Source organism: Condylura cristata, unplaced genomic scaffold (assembly GCF_000260355.1).
Source record: "Condylura cristata isolate star-nosed mole 26May11 unplaced genomic scaffold, ConCri1.0 scaffold00026, whole genome shotgun sequence".
Classification (NCBI taxonomy): domain Eukaryota; kingdom Metazoa; phylum Chordata; class Mammalia; order Eulipotyphla; family Talpidae; genus Condylura; species Condylura cristata.
Genome location: NW_004567127.1, coordinates 16,279,912 through 16,299,315, shown reverse-complemented (window position 1 = coordinate 16,299,315; position 19,404 = coordinate 16,279,912). Strand labels below are relative to the sequence as shown.

The window sequence follows — 19,404 nt, the reverse complement described above, 5'->3', positions numbered from 1 at the left end:
AATACATGTAGTAAATGTGTATGGATATAAATTATAAAATAATATTATTTATTATAGTACATATACACTAGTTCATCTTCTAGGCAATTCTACAATCTGCAGCTGAAGAAAAAGAAAATCAAATTTTCATGTAAGAAATCTTTAAATATGTTTTAAGGACCTATCATATACTTTTTAAGTATCTATGCTTCCCAGGTTAAATATATGTATTTTATTATTATTTTTGATATGCAACACTTTTCAATAGTCCAGTGGTCCTTTGCTGAGTATCTCACTTATTTTTATGCTCTGAAAATGAAGAAACAGCTAACATGGGTGAAAGTGTTAAATTTAAGAGGTTGAATTTTTGTAATTCCCCCTTACCTTCCCTTTCTAAAGCAAATAGCATCTTAAAATTTGTACATCACTACAATTTCTTTGTTTACTCAAAATGTATTTCATGGAAACACCAAAACAAAACTCTAGAGTCAAAGGAGCTTACGTTATATAGAAGTGATGTGAGGATAAAGAAGAAGGTAAAAATAGAGACTAAGGAAGAGCTAGATGTCCAACAAATTTCACAATGTAGGGACAAAAAGTAACTTTCTCTGCAGTAGCCATTGTCAGACACATGAGACAGTGAAAATGAAACAAATAAAGATTAAAGATTTTTTAAAAAAAGAAAAGCTTGCATTCCCTCTTTCAGAATGCTTTAGGGGAAACTGAACAGAGATTTCACTCACTTACAATTCAACTTAAAATAAATTACCTCCAAGACATGCCCAGATCACAGAAGTTCCCAGATTTAGATGGGTGAAACTTAAAATTTTTCATTTCATCTCCATGTACACAGCCAGCCGAAGCTTTTCACTACTTACAGAAAGGCAGTCTGCTGTGACCTGAGCTGGTCCTACTTTGCACAATTCCACTCTCATTTCCTACCACTCCCTCACAGCATCTTCTGTTCAGTTTTTATTAAAATACTTATAATTTTTCAAACAAATAACATGGATACATCTACAATTTGGATCTTTTGTTTCCTAAAATATTTTGAATGGCTTTACTGCACCGAAAGTTCCAGTTATTCCTTCAAAAGACAATCCTGTTGTTATGTTCATGAGGAAATTTGTTCCTTGTCATCTTTTGTTTGCCTACATACATATATCTCCTACTCAATTAATTCCAGCAGCTAGTAAAAGACTTTGCAGAAAGATGCTCAAATATTTGTGGAATGCATCAGACTAGTTAGCCTTAGAACTTAAGTTCTCTGAAAGGTGATAATCCTTTCAGATGAAATAACCATCACTGCATTCCATACACACACACACACACACACACACACATATACATACACACATACATATATACATACACACACATATACACACACACACACACATAATCTATTCTGTTACACAAATTTAAAGTAACATTCAACTCTTACATAGGGAAGTCTGTTGAACTTAGGAAAGGTTCTCAAAAGAGCCATCTAGTGGGAAAATAACTGCTGTGCAAAGTTTATAATGTAAATATATGCATTCTATAATAGTCACATAAAGTGAGCTACTCTGTGTCAACCAGTTGGGTTTCTCTGCTCCTTTAACTGAATGATTTATATTTTATAGATCTAGCCCAATCATTTTTAACTCTCTATATTAAAAAAAAAATTGGAGAGTTAAAAAAATTGTGCTATCTGGCCAGGCACATCCCATACCAAGGAATAAATAATACTCTATAGCTATTTAAGGGTAGATTAATTCATAGGCTGAAATGAATGCATTAATTAACTCTAGTCCAGTTAGTTTCCTTTAAAGAAGTATCTATTTAGGAGAAAAAACTTGCAAAGCAGAAATTAATTTGGATTAGCTTCTTCCATGGCGAAGAGGTCTAGATATAATTTACAACTGTAACATAAAATCAGATTTTATTTATCCAATGTGAAAGATTACTATTTGTAATGAAAATGTTAGAAGATATAAGGTTATAGAAAAGTTTCTAGAAAATAATAATCCCATTTCATTCAATTCTTTAAAGTATCATATTCTCACTTAATAAGCTATTTGTAAGCTGAGCATCAAATAAGGCTACAAAATGAGATTATATTAAGTCAAATACAATTGACATTTTATCAAACTAGATTCTTCCTGTTTAATTAACACCTCTTCTGCAAGGTATGGTATTAAGTATACTGTAGAAATCTCTCTACTCTTAAGCAAAAGAACTAGTTCTCCTGAGTGTACCATTCACCCAGTTTTTATACCAGCCACTTGTATATCATTCTTGATATCTTATCACTTTCATTTTTCATTCACCAGCAAGTCAAATGATTATACCTTCAAAATTTATGGATATATGAACACCTACAAATTTTCATTGTCATCAGTATCTATCACAGGGACTATGGTTATTTCACTACCAAGTCTTTTTCCACACTCTTTGCCTCCTATTGTAAAATTCACTCTGCACTGTAAAAAAGAACAGTCTTTTAAAAAATATATATTGTTATAAATTTTTCACTAGTTTGCATTTTGTTAATTAAACTCTTTACTATAGTTTGAGATTTTTTCATAAACTGATCTCATTTCCCTATACAAACTTTGACACTCTTTTTATAAATACCTATCAGTTACATGTGACGTCCATCAAACTATATTTTTCTCAGATTACTGAAGCTTGCTATTCTTTCTTTTTTATCCATATGTTCTTTTTTTTATCCATTTCCTTGCAAGTGTTACTGCCAAGTACCAGGTCTTTTACTAAATGCTATGAATTGAACTGCGCCCTCCAAAGTGGTGGCATTTAGAAGTAAGATTTTGGGTAGTTCCTTGAGGTCATGAGTTTGCAATCCTCATGTGGTGGTTAATGGTCTTTTAGAGAAACCAGAGAACTCTTGCTCTGCCATCTGAGCCAGCTACCCCCATGTCAGGACCATGGCTCTCCCTGCAATCCATCATGCTGGCACCTTAGTGTCCAAACCTTTGATGAAACAAATTTCTGATGTTTAAACTTATGTTATTTTGTTATGTTAGCCTGAGCTCACTAATAGGCAATTTAAAGTAAAGTCACCAATTAGCCCCCCAAAATTTGTAAAATGCACTTCTTAAATCCTATGTGTCCCATGACCTAAAATGTTTCCACAGCATATTCAATTTGTCAATAATATTTATAAGGAAGGTACTGTATGGCAGGCACTATGACCAGGTACTAGGAGAATAGGCATAAACAAAGTACAGTTTCCCATCTCATGCATGTTATATTACTGAGTGATGATGAGGGAAGGTAGGGTCTACAAAAAAATATAAATGGTGTATGTGTGCCTGTTTTTGGGCAAGTGAGCCTGTATGTAACTTCTCAGAAATAGAATGTAGAACTTGTGGCTTAGGCTGAAGGGTAAATGGGATCAGGGAAAGTTTTCATGTGGGTGGTTAGGGAGGCTTCCTTAATAATATATGTGCAGGAACCGAAGCTGGTGAGCAAGAGTTATGTAAATATCCCAATTTTGTTAAATTGACTTTATGACTTTGAAACCAATGATCCAATTCATCAACAGATACAGCAGTTACATTGGTTTATTTTATCTTCTACTAATGTAACATCATCCATTAAGATAACAGCACATTGACTATTACTCAAAGCTTCTATTATACAACCCAAAGAGACTACTGAAAGGAGAAAAACTGAACGGACTTTAAGAAATGGTATGTTAATTGTAAGTTAGCCAAGTACTCCCCCCCTCCCAATAATAAATACATGTTGAGACATTTTCAAAAGTGTCAATCAAGAAAGTAACAGTTGCCCTACTCACAGACAGAGGGCCAAGGGAGTGACACAGCTGACAAGATGTCAATGACTAGAGTAAGAAAATCCTGGTGACCAGCACAGGGTGGTGCCTGACAGCAAATCCATGTAGCACAAAGGAGTCAGTATGATCAAGGTGGGAGTGATGCAGGTAAATAAAAGAAGCTGACATTTAAGAAAAGGTGACAGCAGCAATGTTAAATATTGAGACTTAGAATACAAAGATCAAAATTGTAAGTCAACAACCTACCAAGAAATACCTGCTTTGTATTAACCCTTGTGTTTCTACTTAACACTTGTATTTCTGTGTGGTGAAGACTCTGAAGCAGGTTAAGAGAAAAGGGGAAAACCAGTATATGATCTCTGATGTCACTTTGTGATTGGAAACAAGTGAGGTAGATGTTTAAATCTCATTTGTCTCATACTTAAATAACTATTGTGAAAGATAGTTGTGAGGATCAAGCAAGAGAAATTATAAGACAATCACTACTTTTAAAAAATTATTTTTGTGTAGAAGAACTGGGGGTAGGCCAGAGTTGTGGGAGGTGAGAAGATTTACCAGTGATAGCATGGGGAGCAGAACAAGCAGATATACTGAAATATACTGCTGAGGGGAGCAGCAGGAGAGACAGGAGAGGTCTGCTGCACCATATGTAGGTTAGTTCCCTGACTGGGGATCAAACTTAGGCGATAAAGGTGTAGTGCACAACCTTTAACCCACTTACCACCAGGGAGGCTCTAGCTTCTGTGATTATCTTTATAAGCTAATTTCCATCCTTTTGTTTCTACATGAACTTTAGCCAGACTTGCAATGTTAGTAATATGGTAGTATCTGTTACCACGAGGCAAGTAAATTTGGTAAAACTATTTATCAAATCTCATGTGCCCCATCATCTAAAATTTTTTAACATTTAAAATTTTCAACCTATTTGCTGAGTGCACACTGAACTCAAATTCTGTATGGTACCGATCGGACTTCTCAGATTTTCCCCCCATCCATTCTGTTTGGCGTTATCGGTCTGAGGTAGCAATCCACTGCAATACTTAAGGAAACAGTCTGCCATTATGGGGACAATTTCTATTTTAAATTACTTTCAGGTCAAATGTTGCCATTTAATAAAAGTTTTGAACCCTATATAACATCAATAAAAGGCATTAAAATTGCTTATTAGTCACAGTATTTTCTTCCCCTATTGCCAACTTTATAGTTTTGATAGCTCCATTAGATATAGGCACATTCCTGATTTTTTTCCTTTATAACATAGATATTGTAAAAATAAAGTCCCTTTCATATTCAAGAATCTTCACATTATCACAAATAAAATTTTTAATTGAAAAGTACCAAATCTCTGCACCAAAAATTAACTGAAGTTATCATCAAAGAGAAAAATTCTATACACAGTATGGTTTAATGTGAAGTTGATATGGATTTCATTTTTTAATGACTGTAAGCAAATTTGACTTTTCTACTTCCTTTTGAAAGGAGAAAAAGAAAAAATCACATGCACTTTTGATTCTATTTCAATTTAAACATAAAGTTCCCCAATGAGAGATTCAGTTGAAGTTGTCACAATACTGTAATCCTCACCAAGTGGAAAAAAACTTAGCATGGAAACCACATTTAGCCATGACATACTTCAATATTATATTTTGGAGCCTATCACTATCTCATACTGAATCCATTATAACTTAAAACTGTCTTTTTATTGTTATTCATTGTTTTTCAACCTGGCAGTGGCCCATGATTTATATCAATCTTCTCTTAACATAGGAATTAAAGAGTTTGCAATATATTTTAAATTGAAGGATACTTTCTCAATAGGTCTCAAGATTTTAATACAGTTGTCATTTGAAAAGCCTTACCTCTTCTCAGTTGGAAAGGGGTTTAGGGAAGAAGTCAGCTCTGTTGATAAGATTGTTTTTATCTGAAGCAGTGAAGGACTCAAGAATTAGTATGACATATTGATGACACCTTTTTTTTTAAGGCATTTTTTTATTCCTTAACTGCAAGAACACTGTGGTTGGTTGTCAATCATTAAACCACAAAATGAAATCTTTTGCCTGGCTAGGAGATTTGCAACTATACCAATGCTGGTAAACTAACCACCAAATTACAGTCTTCTCTCCTGCCTCACCCAGATTTCACAGGGGCTGCACACCCAAATAAATGCCTCTTGGCTACCCATTCATCTAACAGCTGGAAAGATGACACTTGACATTTGGAAACTTTCCTGTGAAGATTGCTGCAAGGCTTTCCCATTAGCTTCCTGGTGAGACTGTAAGGTCGAATAAGCTGCCTCCAAACCTGCAAAGGGTAACGGAAAGGCTCTAATATTAAGCCTGTGAATTTAAATTTCTAATTCTCAAATCATAGTTCCTCAGATATTACAGAATCCACTGATATATTTCATGGAAAAATAATATCTTTCAAGATGTATAATTAAAGTGATACTGTAAGCAATGAAAGATGTTTTATTATTATTATTTAAGTTGGCACTGAAGGTTATCAAAACAACAGAGATAAGTTGTTCTAAGTTTGTTTCCTAAAAGCTCATCATGTATTTTTAGCAACTGTTCATTTTTGTCCTAACCAGAACTCTTTAACACGGGTAGTTGCTATCATTCTTTAGGTTTTATTTTCTCATTCTAAAATTAATAGAGATATTTATTTTTATTTTTTACTCTCCAACAAGGTAGCATCATTTTTAGTATCCTGAACCCAGTGTAAAAATAAAATCGTAAATATTTCATTGTTTAAAAAATGTGGTCTTTTATTTTATCAATATTTCTAGTATAAACACATGCTTTTTCCCCCTCCTTAGGAACTGAACTATTCACTATTTTGTCATATTAGTAAGACAAAATCCCTTACCTAGTCTCAAACCTAAAAAGATTTCACTTATTTATATGAATGCACATAATTCAATTAGCTTTATGGCAATGATCCTTTTGCAATGTGCTTAATTTCAAATTCTGCATCTTCAATGTGTCTCTGTTCTTGTTTGTTAACTCAGTATTTCTCAAGTGAAAGAATGATAGGAATGAATAGGTTTCTCTAAATATGCAATTATATGTCCAAATGTAGATAAAATTAATATGATTAAAATGAAGAATAAAACATTTAAAATTATATGCATTAGGGCATTGAAGAAACTAAAGACATAAATGATGTAATTTTCAATCATCAATTAATCACCATCTGGGACTGAAATCACTTCTTAAAGTCAATTTAAAGATGCTGAATTGTACCTCATTAGCAGTAATGACAAGGATTCCCATGGATGTGCATTCATGGACCCAGATCACAAACCAACACAAGCACGCTTAGTTTATCTATGACATTCCATCAATATATTCACCAAAAGGAGTCTCAGTTCAAGGCAAGAAACTGAACAATGAGACCCCTTCATTCTCCTTAAACTAAATCACAAGTCCCATTTTGTACTCATTCACTCTCTGTTGGAACTACTCACAAATCTCGATTAGACACTGAGATCACAAATTTGTTTCTCATAGCCTATGGAATTGCCATCACATGGTAATGACTTTCCGTCACTCCTGACCTGGAGCAGATCTGAACTAGTGAACAGAGGTTAAAGGCTCTGTATCTTATTATCAATTCCCTGAGAATCTAGATCTCAACAACTTGTGGTTCATTTGTGCCTCAATAGAACCAAAAGACAAAAACCACTAGCTGCAGAAAAGTAGGTCATCAGTGCAAAAGATTCATGATAGTTATAAGGAACTTTACAAACGTCTTTTAAAAAATATAGCTGTATGTTATATATAACTGCGTTGAGTCACATTAACAGTTAGAGAATTTCATTATACCCTTCATTAAAATATCATACATTTCACTGCTCAGCTGAAAGACACTGTAGAAAGCAAAAACTTAAAAGATACATGTGCTCTGTAATCTTACAGGGTGAAGAAAAACCCTTTATATGTAATACGATATCGGAATATTTATATGTATACTTTTGTCACTGTTCTAAGCTAAATTTGCCAAAGAATTAATTTTAGAGGGGACTGACAAAATGGAAAGAAAAACATGGATTCATCAATGAAATAAAATAGTATCAAGGAACTTTTAACACAGATATATCTCATAAGATTGTAACATATTTTAATAATAGATAAAGCTTGAAGAAGAAAAAAAATCTTTTGGGAAAATGTAGAAAAACTCAGAAATACAGTACAAACAATGCAACATCAATGAGAAAATTAGCTTTTTGTGGTTGGAAGATGACCTCAAATGCTGACAACCAATATACAGTTGAACATTCTGTAAGTAATTTTTCAGTGGCTCCTAAAGTTGCTTGTAAACATAGTAATCAAAACTTCTTTTGGGGGTGGGGGTTATTTGTTTAATATTTAGGTCCCTTACTTATTTGCAGTTTCTCATAATTTGTCTATGATAAAGTTAATTCTAATAGGAAGAAACTGATCTTTTCACTTATTGCTTACATTGAAGAAGTGCTATATAAATTATTTCCTTCATCTGAGATATATCTGTTCAGATATGCTGCAACAACATGCAATTGCATGTGTGTACTCTTTTTATAATTCCTCATTTAAAATTTTCAGATTAGCCAACTAATTATTTTTGCTAGGATAAAAAAAAAAAACTTTTTTATACTCTCGAATTTTTAAATGAATGTTCCGGATTTAATTTTTTTTGTTAATGAAAATTCTGGATTTACCTATATAATTAAAATGAGTCAACTTTACCTTCCATTAACACATAGGCTGAGGTTACTGAATCAACTGTTTCTCTACTTTTTTTGGAAGGAGGAAAATGTAGGTAATTTATATTCTAACAATTTTTCTATCACTTAATCTTTCTGGTTAAGATTTTATTTTTAATCAGAATAAAGTTATAGGTAGCTATAGCTTCCAACAATCATATTTTGGTTTAAAACTACAGAGGAAATTCCAGTCAAAGTTCTTATGCATTATTATATATATATATTTTTGGTTATAATGACTGAGGTAAAGTTGCTACACATCACAGTATGTCTCAGGTGTGGGTTTATGCTTTTACCATTGTATGTTATTTCATTACACCCACCACTAAAGCCCCATTAATCTTCCACTTGACTCTCTCCCTCCCCTTTGCTCTCTTGAATCACACCCCCTTCTTGTAACTTTAGACCGCTCTTCCCCTCCTGTTTTCACACCTTTCTGTCTCCCTCTCTCCCTGCTACATCTGCTGGATGTGTTAAGCCTATGGTCCACTTCTTTGTTGTTTTTTTTTTTCTTTTTTTTTGTCTAATCTTTTGTATGGTTTCTCTATATTCCTTGTAAAAAGTAAAACATCCTCCTGAATTATTTGTTTAGAATAATCATTTTCATGTCTATCCATGATGCTGTAAGTAGCTCGATTTTATTATTTTTAATCGCTGAGTAGTATTTCATTGTGTATATACCACATCTTCATGATCAATTTATCTGTTTTGGACATTTAAGTTACTTATATATCACTGTAAATAGTGCTGCAAGAAATATAGGAGTGCAAGTTTCCTTTTGAACTAGTGTTCTTGTGTTCTTTGTGTAGATTTCTAAGTGTAGAATCACTGGATCATAGGGAGACCCTTTTTTAGTGTTTTGAATAAATTCTACATAACTTTCCCTATCATGTTTAGACCAGTTTGCATTCTCTCATCAGTGTATGAGTGTTCCTTTAACATTCTGAACATGACTTATAGAGGAAGGTATCAAGAACTCCTGCAGACTGGCAAGAAGAACAACAATTGAACTGAAAAGTGCCAGTGCCATTTAGTATACGGAAAAATAACACATGGCAATGTATGTTCAAATCTTTCCTTCTTTACAAGATATTGGCCTTAAGTAGATTTAATATCTCACCTTTTATTTTTAAAAGCTCTAAAGATAACAATACCCATTAGCTGGGGTTACTCTAGGAAAACATACATTATAATATATAATAAGTACAATAGCTCTAATAATTATATTTAATAGAAAAAAGTACAATATGTACAAAATATTGAGTAATCAAACAGGAGACACCATTATAGTGATTAACAAATAACTACAAAAGGTACTGTCCAATGATGATAAAAAACAGAGCTCACATCTTTCATTAATATTTTCTAGTAATTTTCATCAGCGCTGATCTCTGCTCTGATTACCTACTTTTGCATTTAGTGGTTGCAGTAAATTCAGCTTTCCATCATCTCATAGCATATATTTTTACTTACATTAATACTTCTCGTATCATTCAAATATTATTACAATATCATTAAAAAAAGGTTGATGTGGGCCCTCCCTGGTGGTGCAGCAGGCTAAAGCACAGCACTAAGAAGCTAAAGCCACTTCCACATGAGTTTGATCCCCGCCTGCCCCAGAAGTGACCACATGGCGTGGCAGACCTCTTCTGACCTGCCCGCTGCTCCCCTCAGCAGTGTACTTCGTTGACCTGCCTGTTCTGCTCCCCACTCTGTCTCTCGTGAATCCTCTTACCCTCTGCATTTCTGGCTTGTACCCCAGTTCTGTATGAATAAATAAATCTTTAAAAAACAAAAAAAAGGTTGATGCTCTGATGTAATCAATACACACATGCACATACACACACACATTAAATAAATACCCTTATATGCAAGCAAAGATATAAATGAGTTTTAAATATTATACATTTTGCTTGTCTATATGTCTATAGTCATTCTTTAAGTTATATACCCTTTGTGGGTAAACTATCAAAAGTATATTTTATACTTATTTTATACAATTCTTATTTGAGCAGAAGAAAACTCAGATATTCTTACACTATACCAATAATATAATATCATAAACAGTTAAGGTGAATCATTGATTTATCAATATACTTAATTAAAGAAGAGTAATTTTAATATCACGCAATAATGAACCAAGGCAAGAAATGTTGACATAGTAGAAACTATCTTCATATCACATTTAAAATGATCAATTCTTTATTTCCACAATTCCTACCACACTTCTGCCTTGTCACATACCTCAAATTAAAAAATCTAAACTCAGTATTTTCGTCATGTTCTCATCCCATCAAACTGCTTCTCCCATTTTTTTTTCTATATGTATATTCTCTATGTTCAGAACCCCTACAAGTACAAACTGCCTTTCAGTGAAATAAAAAGAAGCTGCTTCACAGATGCAAAGCTTATGGACTAAGCAGAATACACCTTTGTGGAATTTCAAGGAAAGCTTTCTTTCCTCTCAATAGAAGCAGAACCACACAAAGGTATCACTGCATGGTGAGTGGAGTTTGGTCTAAATTTCTGCTATCTGGTCCCCGTGTCTGGGCATTACGATATGTAATGAGCAAGCCAAGTAGCCTTATCCAGCAACCCCCAAATTGCAACAATTCAAAGCTCTTGATAGTGTTTCAATTTTTCTTATCGACCCTCTTTTATTTTATCTTGATTTTTCTGAAGTCTTTGCTGACTTCACATTCTGATACCCACACCTAGACAGAATCAATCATTATCTCTTCCATGATACCCCTGTACCTTTACATTTTTACTATTTCATTTGTCATATTGCACTAGATGTATGTTTGCATAACTCTCTTTCCCATGAGACTATGTGATTTTTAATGGCAAGTTTCATTTTGACTAAATTTATAAGCCTAGTGGTAAGTGCTACATACAAAAGATAGTTCTATCTGTGCTTTAGGTATACTCTTAAAATCAATATTACAAGATTAAAACAAGCAATTAAAATCACAAAAAAAAATCTATAAATTGTTCTATAAACAAATGACACTTTTCTTAAATTGTTCTTTATTGATTGAATAAATGGTTCCACGCATGACTAACTCTGAGGCTAGATGGATGGAATGGGTTAATAAATGCATAACAGAATAAGATTTTTATAGTTAGCTAAGGTAATCTCTTCCAATCCTCACTTGTTAAAATTTATACTTGGTATCTATTCTTATTTTCTAGTTTATATATATATATATTTTTTTATTCTACTGTAATAATCAAAAGGGAATTGTCTCTAATAACTTACACAGTAATATAAATAACAAATACTATAGCTCAAACTCTTAACTAAGAGTTTTCCATAAATTCTCCTATAAAAATCTTTCCTGTGATTTAACAGGGTTAACTGTGATGATTGCTTAATAATTTTTTTACATTTGAGAAGACCATGTGTGGGAACAATAAAGACACTCTCTCAACATCACACAGTTAGAAAATGTTGGAACAAGATTGAAAATGAGATCCATTTAATCCAGAACCCACATTTTAAACACTATATTATTTGCCTTTTCACTTTGGTCCCCTCCCAAAGTCAAGCACTGAGTCCAACAGCTGATACTCAGAGAGTAGTAACTGATCGAACTAACTAATGAAAAAGTGAAGCTCTCTTCAGACAACTATGGGAACTGTTAAAATCCCAACATGGATGTCTTTAAATCATTATATTTACCTGAAAATTGTATTATAAGGAAATTTTAAATATGTTATTGCAAAGATTGAAGACATGAATTTGCATTATAATGTGCACATTAAATTTTTTTTTCCTAACACATTATCCCAAACAAACTAATATAAAAATTGAGACAAGGGGTTCTAACCTTTCATTTATGAGTATACTTTGGACATTATAGACATTATCTTAATGAATAACACATTTGTTAAAAAACACTATTTTCAGTATTAATATTTTAATATCAATATATTAATATTAATATTAACCAATCAATTAGTTTTCTTAACTCCCCTTTAAATTCCATTAAAATGAATTATGTTGGACTTCCTTGGTGGCCTAATAGCTGTCTCAGCACTATCACCACTACAGCCTGAGTTTGATTCCCGGCCAGGGAGGTAACCCACGTACAGTGTGCAGACCTCTCCTGTCTCACCTGCTGCTCCCCTTTGCTGTGTATTTCACTGAATCGCTTGTTCTGCTCTCCAGTCTGTCTCTGGTGAATCTTCTCACCCTCTACACCTCTGACCTATACCACACCAATTCTCCTACACATACCAAAATAAGCTGGGGGAGACTTGAAAAAAATGAATTATATCACTCTACTTATTTTTTCATAAAGACAGTTTCTATACTGATGGTGTTAACAACATCCAAGTACGGTCACTGGCTTGACGGGAGAGAAGACAGTAAGCAGGTCTCTGAAACAGAGAGACTCAGGTGCTTCAGGACACTCAAGGAGAAATGTGGTCTTAGAAGGGTCTTAGAAAGGTATAGGAATGTTTATATCCGAAGTACAAAGAGGATCCAGGCAGATAAGATGGTAGAGCAGCCGATAGGTCAGATTCAGGAAAAATGTTGGTATCCCTGGGGGAAGTCAAACTGCTCTCATAACCTAAGGAGCTGACTTCTATCTAGAGTACAAAGAAGAGCTTCAGAAAGGTTTTAAAATGAGGAACGTGGGATCAAAATTATACCTAGAAAAAGGACTTATTGCTAACAGCATTTGTCTTAATGCTATTAGCAATAAAAAGTCATCAGCCCTATGTTGGTTTCCAAATTATTTTGAAAATTATATTAGTTCTGAAGGGTCTAAAAGTCTACGTACCACTGATTTAGAGGACTGACATATGTGAATCAGGAACATTAAGTTACAGGTGTACAACAGATGGGGGAGGGCATGTTTGGTTTAAGGGCAGTGAATATCAATGACTATCAAGTGTAGGTGAAGTACCCAACTGGAGGTATTCCAGTGACTTTGAAGTTTAGGGTTAACATTCATTCTATTTTTGTTTTCATAGAATGAAAAAATAAAAAAATAAAAAAAAAAAAACATAAGGTGGCCAGTGGGACAGAAAGAGCAAAAGGGACCAAATTGGGAGTTAACCCAGGTATATGTCTTGAATGCACCTTTTGTGTATTTTGAAGTCTCAGAGACTCTTCAGAGCACAGTGCTGCAGAGACTGGACCAGCCACAACCAGTTTGCCTTCTTTTACTTTCCTGATTTCTATCTGTTAAAGCTGCATCATTTTCCCCCTCTCTAAACAAATCTCTCTGATTTATGACTAATTGTACAGCATTGTTAATTTATTTTCATCATTTCTTCAGACAGCTTTGTTTAGGTCAAGCCCATAGGCTAGTTACACTCACTCTTAGAATTTATAATTTGGGGAAACTACACTCTGATCTAGAACCCAAACTTTCCAGTCTCTCTCTTCAGAAATGTCAAGGTGAGGTGGGAGCAAACAGGCTGTATGTTAAAAAGATTATGTGGGCCCTCCCTGGTGGAGCAGTGGGTTATAGCACTGCACTGAGAAGCTAAAGCCATTTCCGCATGAGTTCAATTCCCGCCTGCCCCGGAGGTGACCACATGGCGCAGCAGACCTCTCCTGACCTGCCCGCTGCTCCCCTCAGCAGTGTGCTTCCTCGAGCTGCCTGTTCTGCTCCCCACTCTGTCTCTGGTGAAGCCTCTCACCGCCCCTGAGCCTCTGACCTGTACCCCAGTTCTGTATGTACAAATAAATAAATCTTTAAAAAAAAAAAAAAAAAGATTATGTGGGCCCTCCCTGGTGGTGCAGAGGGTTAAAGCATAGCACTAAGAAGTAAAGTTAAAGTTACTTCAGCATGAGTTCAATCCCTGCCCTGGAGGTGACCCACATGGCAGAGTTGACCCATATGGTACGGCAGACCTCTCCTGCTACTCCCCTCAGCAGTGTACTTAGTCGATCTGCCTGTTCTGCTCACCTCTCTGTCTCTGGTGAATCCTCTCACCACCCCTGCATCTCTGGCTTGTACCCCAGTTCTGTATGCATAATAAAGCTTTAAAAAAAAAAAGAATATGTAATTAGTACTAAGTTCAGGCCCTACCTAGTAGATCATTAGTCTTGAATGAAAACATAAGGACAACTAATTTGACTAATGGTCATGGCAAAGAGAAAAATATTATTGAAGGAGTCACTAAAGATAAAGTGAATTTTGTTAGCTGAGAGAAATTAAAAGAAAGGAGAAAGGTAGCATATTATAAGTGGTTTCCTTGAAAAGGAAACAGAAAAATAATTTTATTAACAAAGTAGAGTTTTTTAAAAAGATTACATGCAAATGAGGTTGCTGTATTTATATTTTATTAAATTATATACAAGAAGAAACAGCACTCAATGAAAAGTAAGACAATTGAGACCTCACAGTAATCTTCTCCCCACCAAAGACTACACAGTTACTGTACCAGAGTATATTCAATTTATGTATAGATATTTTAATTTTATTTATTTATGCATACAGAACTGGGGTACAGGTCAGAGGTAGAGGGGTGGTGAGAGGATTCACCAGAGACATAGTGGGGAGCAGAACAGGCCGAATGATGAAGAACACAGCTGAGGGGAGCAGTAGGCTGTCAGGAGAGGTCTGCCGCTCCATGTGGGTCACCTCTGGGGCAGGGATCGAACTTATGCTGAAGTGGCTTTAGCTTCTTAGTGCTCTGCTTTAATCTGCTGTGCCACCAGGAGGGCCCTCAAATTACATTTTAACTGTTATACATTTTCATTTGTCTCATAAAATGAAATAATGAATAAAAACAATTACAAGAAAAACTTGTCAAATACTTTTTTCATTTCACTTAGTACATATAATCTGGGGAGTAGATAGGTCTTTATCTGAAGTAAATGGACAGATAACCTTATTTTCTGGAATGTATATGATCACTAGAAACATAAATTCTATCTTGTATCACATTGTATATGATCCAGACTTAATAAATGTAATAGCTATGTTTTCAAATGAGTTTATCAATAATTGGAACCCAGCTGGACTAAAGACTTCATAACACTATACTGATGAAATAAACAATGCATTTTCAATCAACTAAAAAGTTCTATCTACCCACATTTTTTTAATAATTTAGTTACTTATACATGCAAGAACTGGGGTACAGGTCACAGGAGTGGGGGTAAAAGCATGCACCAGAAACAGAGTGAAGAGTAGAACAAGCAGACTGCCTGAAATACACTGCTGAGGGGAGCAGCAGGTGAGACAGGAGAGGTCTGCGGTGCCATGTGGGTCAGCTTCCTGGCCAGGGATGGAACTCTTGCTGCTGTGGCTGCTGATAACGTCATAGTGCTGAGCTATAACCCCTTGCACTACCAGGGAGGATTCTCTATCTATTGACATTTAAGAAATCTTTTACAATAAATATGTATGTTACATATTTCATATGTAGTTATTATACACCTTTATAGAAATACTGATAAATGAGTAAAGAGAAATAAATGAAAATATTTATCCACCAGGAAAAAATTAACTGGAATTAACTGAATGCAAATGCCTACCTGTATATATTTGTGAATGTACCAAGATGCTTGTTTCCCATCATTCACCGATTCCACAGTGGTGTTAGCCATGCCAACAATATCACCACCTGCAAACACCCATGGTTCACTGGTTTGCATAGTTTCTGGATCTACTTCTGGGAGATTCCATCTGTTAAATTTTATAGGGCTCAAAGCTTCTTTTACTAGAAAAAAAAAAAAAGAAAAAAGACAACAGGCAGTGACTGATCTGTGTATTGTATAACAATAATTTGAAAGTTAAGAAAAATTATGATTTCATTATTATTCTAGGAATTCAAACAACTGTTTTTAATGAACCATAAAAGTAGAAAGTTAATGAAATATCACAGTTAACATATTAAAAGTGTACTGATTTAGCCAACTCAAAATACACCTCATGTGTAGGAATTTAAGAGAGTCGAATTTGGCAATGTTACAGATCTGGCATTTATATATGAGTCTGATTCCACAAGAAAGGAAACTATAGAACTTTAAACATTTTAATAGATATAAAACCAATTTAAAATCATTAAAACAAACATAAATTATCTAAAAATTTTTCTGCAGCCATTATTTTCACAAAACTGAAATCACTTATATGATCCAAAACTGATTCCTGTGCTACCCATGTTATGGTTTGTCATGGTCAAGTGTGTAGGCCTTGTTATGATTTGGGCCACTGGCCAATATCTTCTATTCACAAAATTAGTTTCATTAACAAAACATAGTGTATATTTTCACCAAATTATTTGCATCTAATATTAAGCAATTTAATGGACCCAGACTATAGTTATATTAGCTAACAACTTTGATCTTTAAATTAACAAATGCAAACAGTACCATTAATTCCTTGGTATGTAAAATAGTCATAAATTATTTACTAACTATGTTGTGTTCCAATAAATCATAGAACAAGGGAGATGTTGATTGTCTTTAAAAACAATATCTAAAGGACATTTTGAGAGGGTATACACTCTTGATATTTGGAAGGTTGTATATGTGATTGGAAGATGGGAACAGAAAAGTTAGTTGTTGAATAGAGAGTTGAATGTAAAAAAACTGAATGAAAAGAAGTTACTCTAACTCTTGCTTCTCAGCAAGCACAGAATATTAGAATTTCAGAAACTATTAAGGGTCTACTGCCGATTGTGTTTTTCCCACAAGATTATAGGTTCCATGACATCAGAAATGTGCCCATGCTGCTCAGAGTCCAGTACAGTATTTAGAGGAGATAAACAATCAATGGATGGTGGTGTGGATGGGTGAAATGATGGATGGAAGGACAGATGGATCCATGCTATTATGCTCAGGTTTTTTATTTTAAATATCTCATAACTCTTATGTGACCTCACCTTTTATGGAGAGTGGAATTAAATAGCTATATAATTATTTTCAATGCAGAATAGGATTTTGAGAAGATATTTCTGCTTCTTTTAAAGTTCATAAAAGGAGACCTTTCACCTCTGTTCTCCACTGTATAACAGATCATCATAACCACATGTTGACAGTTACTTGAGTTGCAAAAATGTCAATAGTGAGCATGATGGTCAATTCAACCTCCTATAATAACAGTACTATAACACACCATCACCATATGGTTTACATAGTGAGTTATAGGTACATATTTCCTTAGAAATGACCTTATTTGTCCAAGACTTTGATATAACTTGTCTCATACAAAGTTGAAGTAAAAATTATTTATTTTAATGAGAATTAAATTATATAATAAGTGATCAAAGCTTAGTATATTCTGTTACTTTTTTATAGAAATAAACTTGAACATTATCATAGATTTCACGCTAAGCTTGAGCAAAGTAGGGATTCTGCCATAGTTATCTTTGATTTCTCACAACAGCTACTACTTCTCTCTTACTTAAGCTTTAGGGACCCTTACTTGCATGGCCTCTTTCACAGTCTTCTGGCTTACTTTGGATGTGTAATTTACTCTCTTCTATGGAGGAGTCTTCTATTATATAAACCCCAGGTTTCACAAAGCTTGAATCTGCCCATACATACTGTGCATTACGCATAATATATAAATGCTTACTGAACTGAGGTAAAGTTTTATACTTTTTTTTATGATTTAAAATGTCATATTATGAGGAACCGGCAAGATGGCAGCAGAATAAAGACACCGAGACAACTACATCCAAACTTGCACGGGATTATATAAAAACGGACTATAGACTTTCATGCTACAAGTTTCAACCCAAATGAGAACGCCCTGGACTCACTAGAAGGAAAATAACCTAGGGAGAACCAGCGATTGGGGAGTGCCCATAAAGGAAGCCACACAGGCAGGATTAGCTGAGCATTGCCACTCTGAATCCGAAAACACCAGCGGCTTCCTACTCACTCAGCTTCTTTAAAAATCTAGTGCCCAGACGCCAGGAAGCGCTGCAGAGGGAAACTGCCTGAGGTGGCAGCTGAGGCTGCTTGGCAGCCTTTTGTCCCAGCCCTCCTACAACCCTGGAGATAAACTGAGACAATTCAGCGAGGGAGAGGAAACCAAATCATGGGAAAAGGCTGCAGCTCAGAACCAGAGACCTGAGGATACACCACAGACCTGCTGCTTTGCCCCAGCAGCCCTGACAAAGCCATGGATATAAACTGAGACAGCACAGCTAGATGAGTGGATCCCAAGCTGCTGCGGGGGTGGGGGGCGGGTGGGACCCAACCACAGGCCTAATCCTAGGATAATGCAGCAATTTTAACAATCTTGCATGTGCACATTCAACATAGAGAGGCCCTAGGAAGTGCCTTAAATGGGAAGACTTGCTCAGGAGTCTACCTGCTTACCACATCTACCCACAAAAACTGTGGTAAAACCCTGGAGTTAAAGAGATACAGTTGGGCTCTGTGAAAGGACCTCAGGGAGAGGGGAGGCACTGCTCAGGGATGGACTATTTGGACTAAACAAAAAGAGCCCTGAAAGCTCAAAGGGAGGACTAGCAGCCTGCTCAGCTGGGCAGATTTCAGCCCTCTGGCACTCCCCTGCACTCCTGTGGGGAGGGGGAGATCCCACCCCCACAACAGAGGCCCAAAGACTTGGGAGCCAGAAAAGCTCACAATACTTAGAGTGTAAACAAAGCCACCACCAACTCAGCCAAAGGCCCAACTACAGGGAGAACTACAACACTTCTAATTCATCATAACCACCACGGGCACCCCAAGCATAGAGGGAACCTGGGACATCTGAAGGCTACAAAGATCAACAGACACCTTCCAGAAACACGGCCTCAACGTGTTACTAGGAGAGGCTGAACAACACAAGAGTCCCCTGACTCTTACCAGCTGAGACAACAGACACAATTACACACAGTGGGGGCTGGGAAAAACAACACAACTCAGAATATCCTCCACAACTGAACT

The 19,404-nt window shown here is 35.3% G+C and overlaps 1 protein-coding gene across 1 annotated transcript in view; it reads right to left on the bottom strand.

The window, feature by feature from the left end:
• DPYD (dihydropyrimidine dehydrogenase) overlaps positions 1-19,404 on the bottom strand; it is a 728,688-nt gene that overhangs the window by 372,612 nt on the left and 336,672 nt on the right. Inside the window, exon 12 of the mRNA XM_004689753.2 lies at positions 16,033-16,217. Coding sequence (XP_004689810.2) covers positions 16,033-16,217 — 185 coding nt within the window. The remainder of the gene's footprint in view (positions 1-16,032; positions 16,218-19,404) is intronic.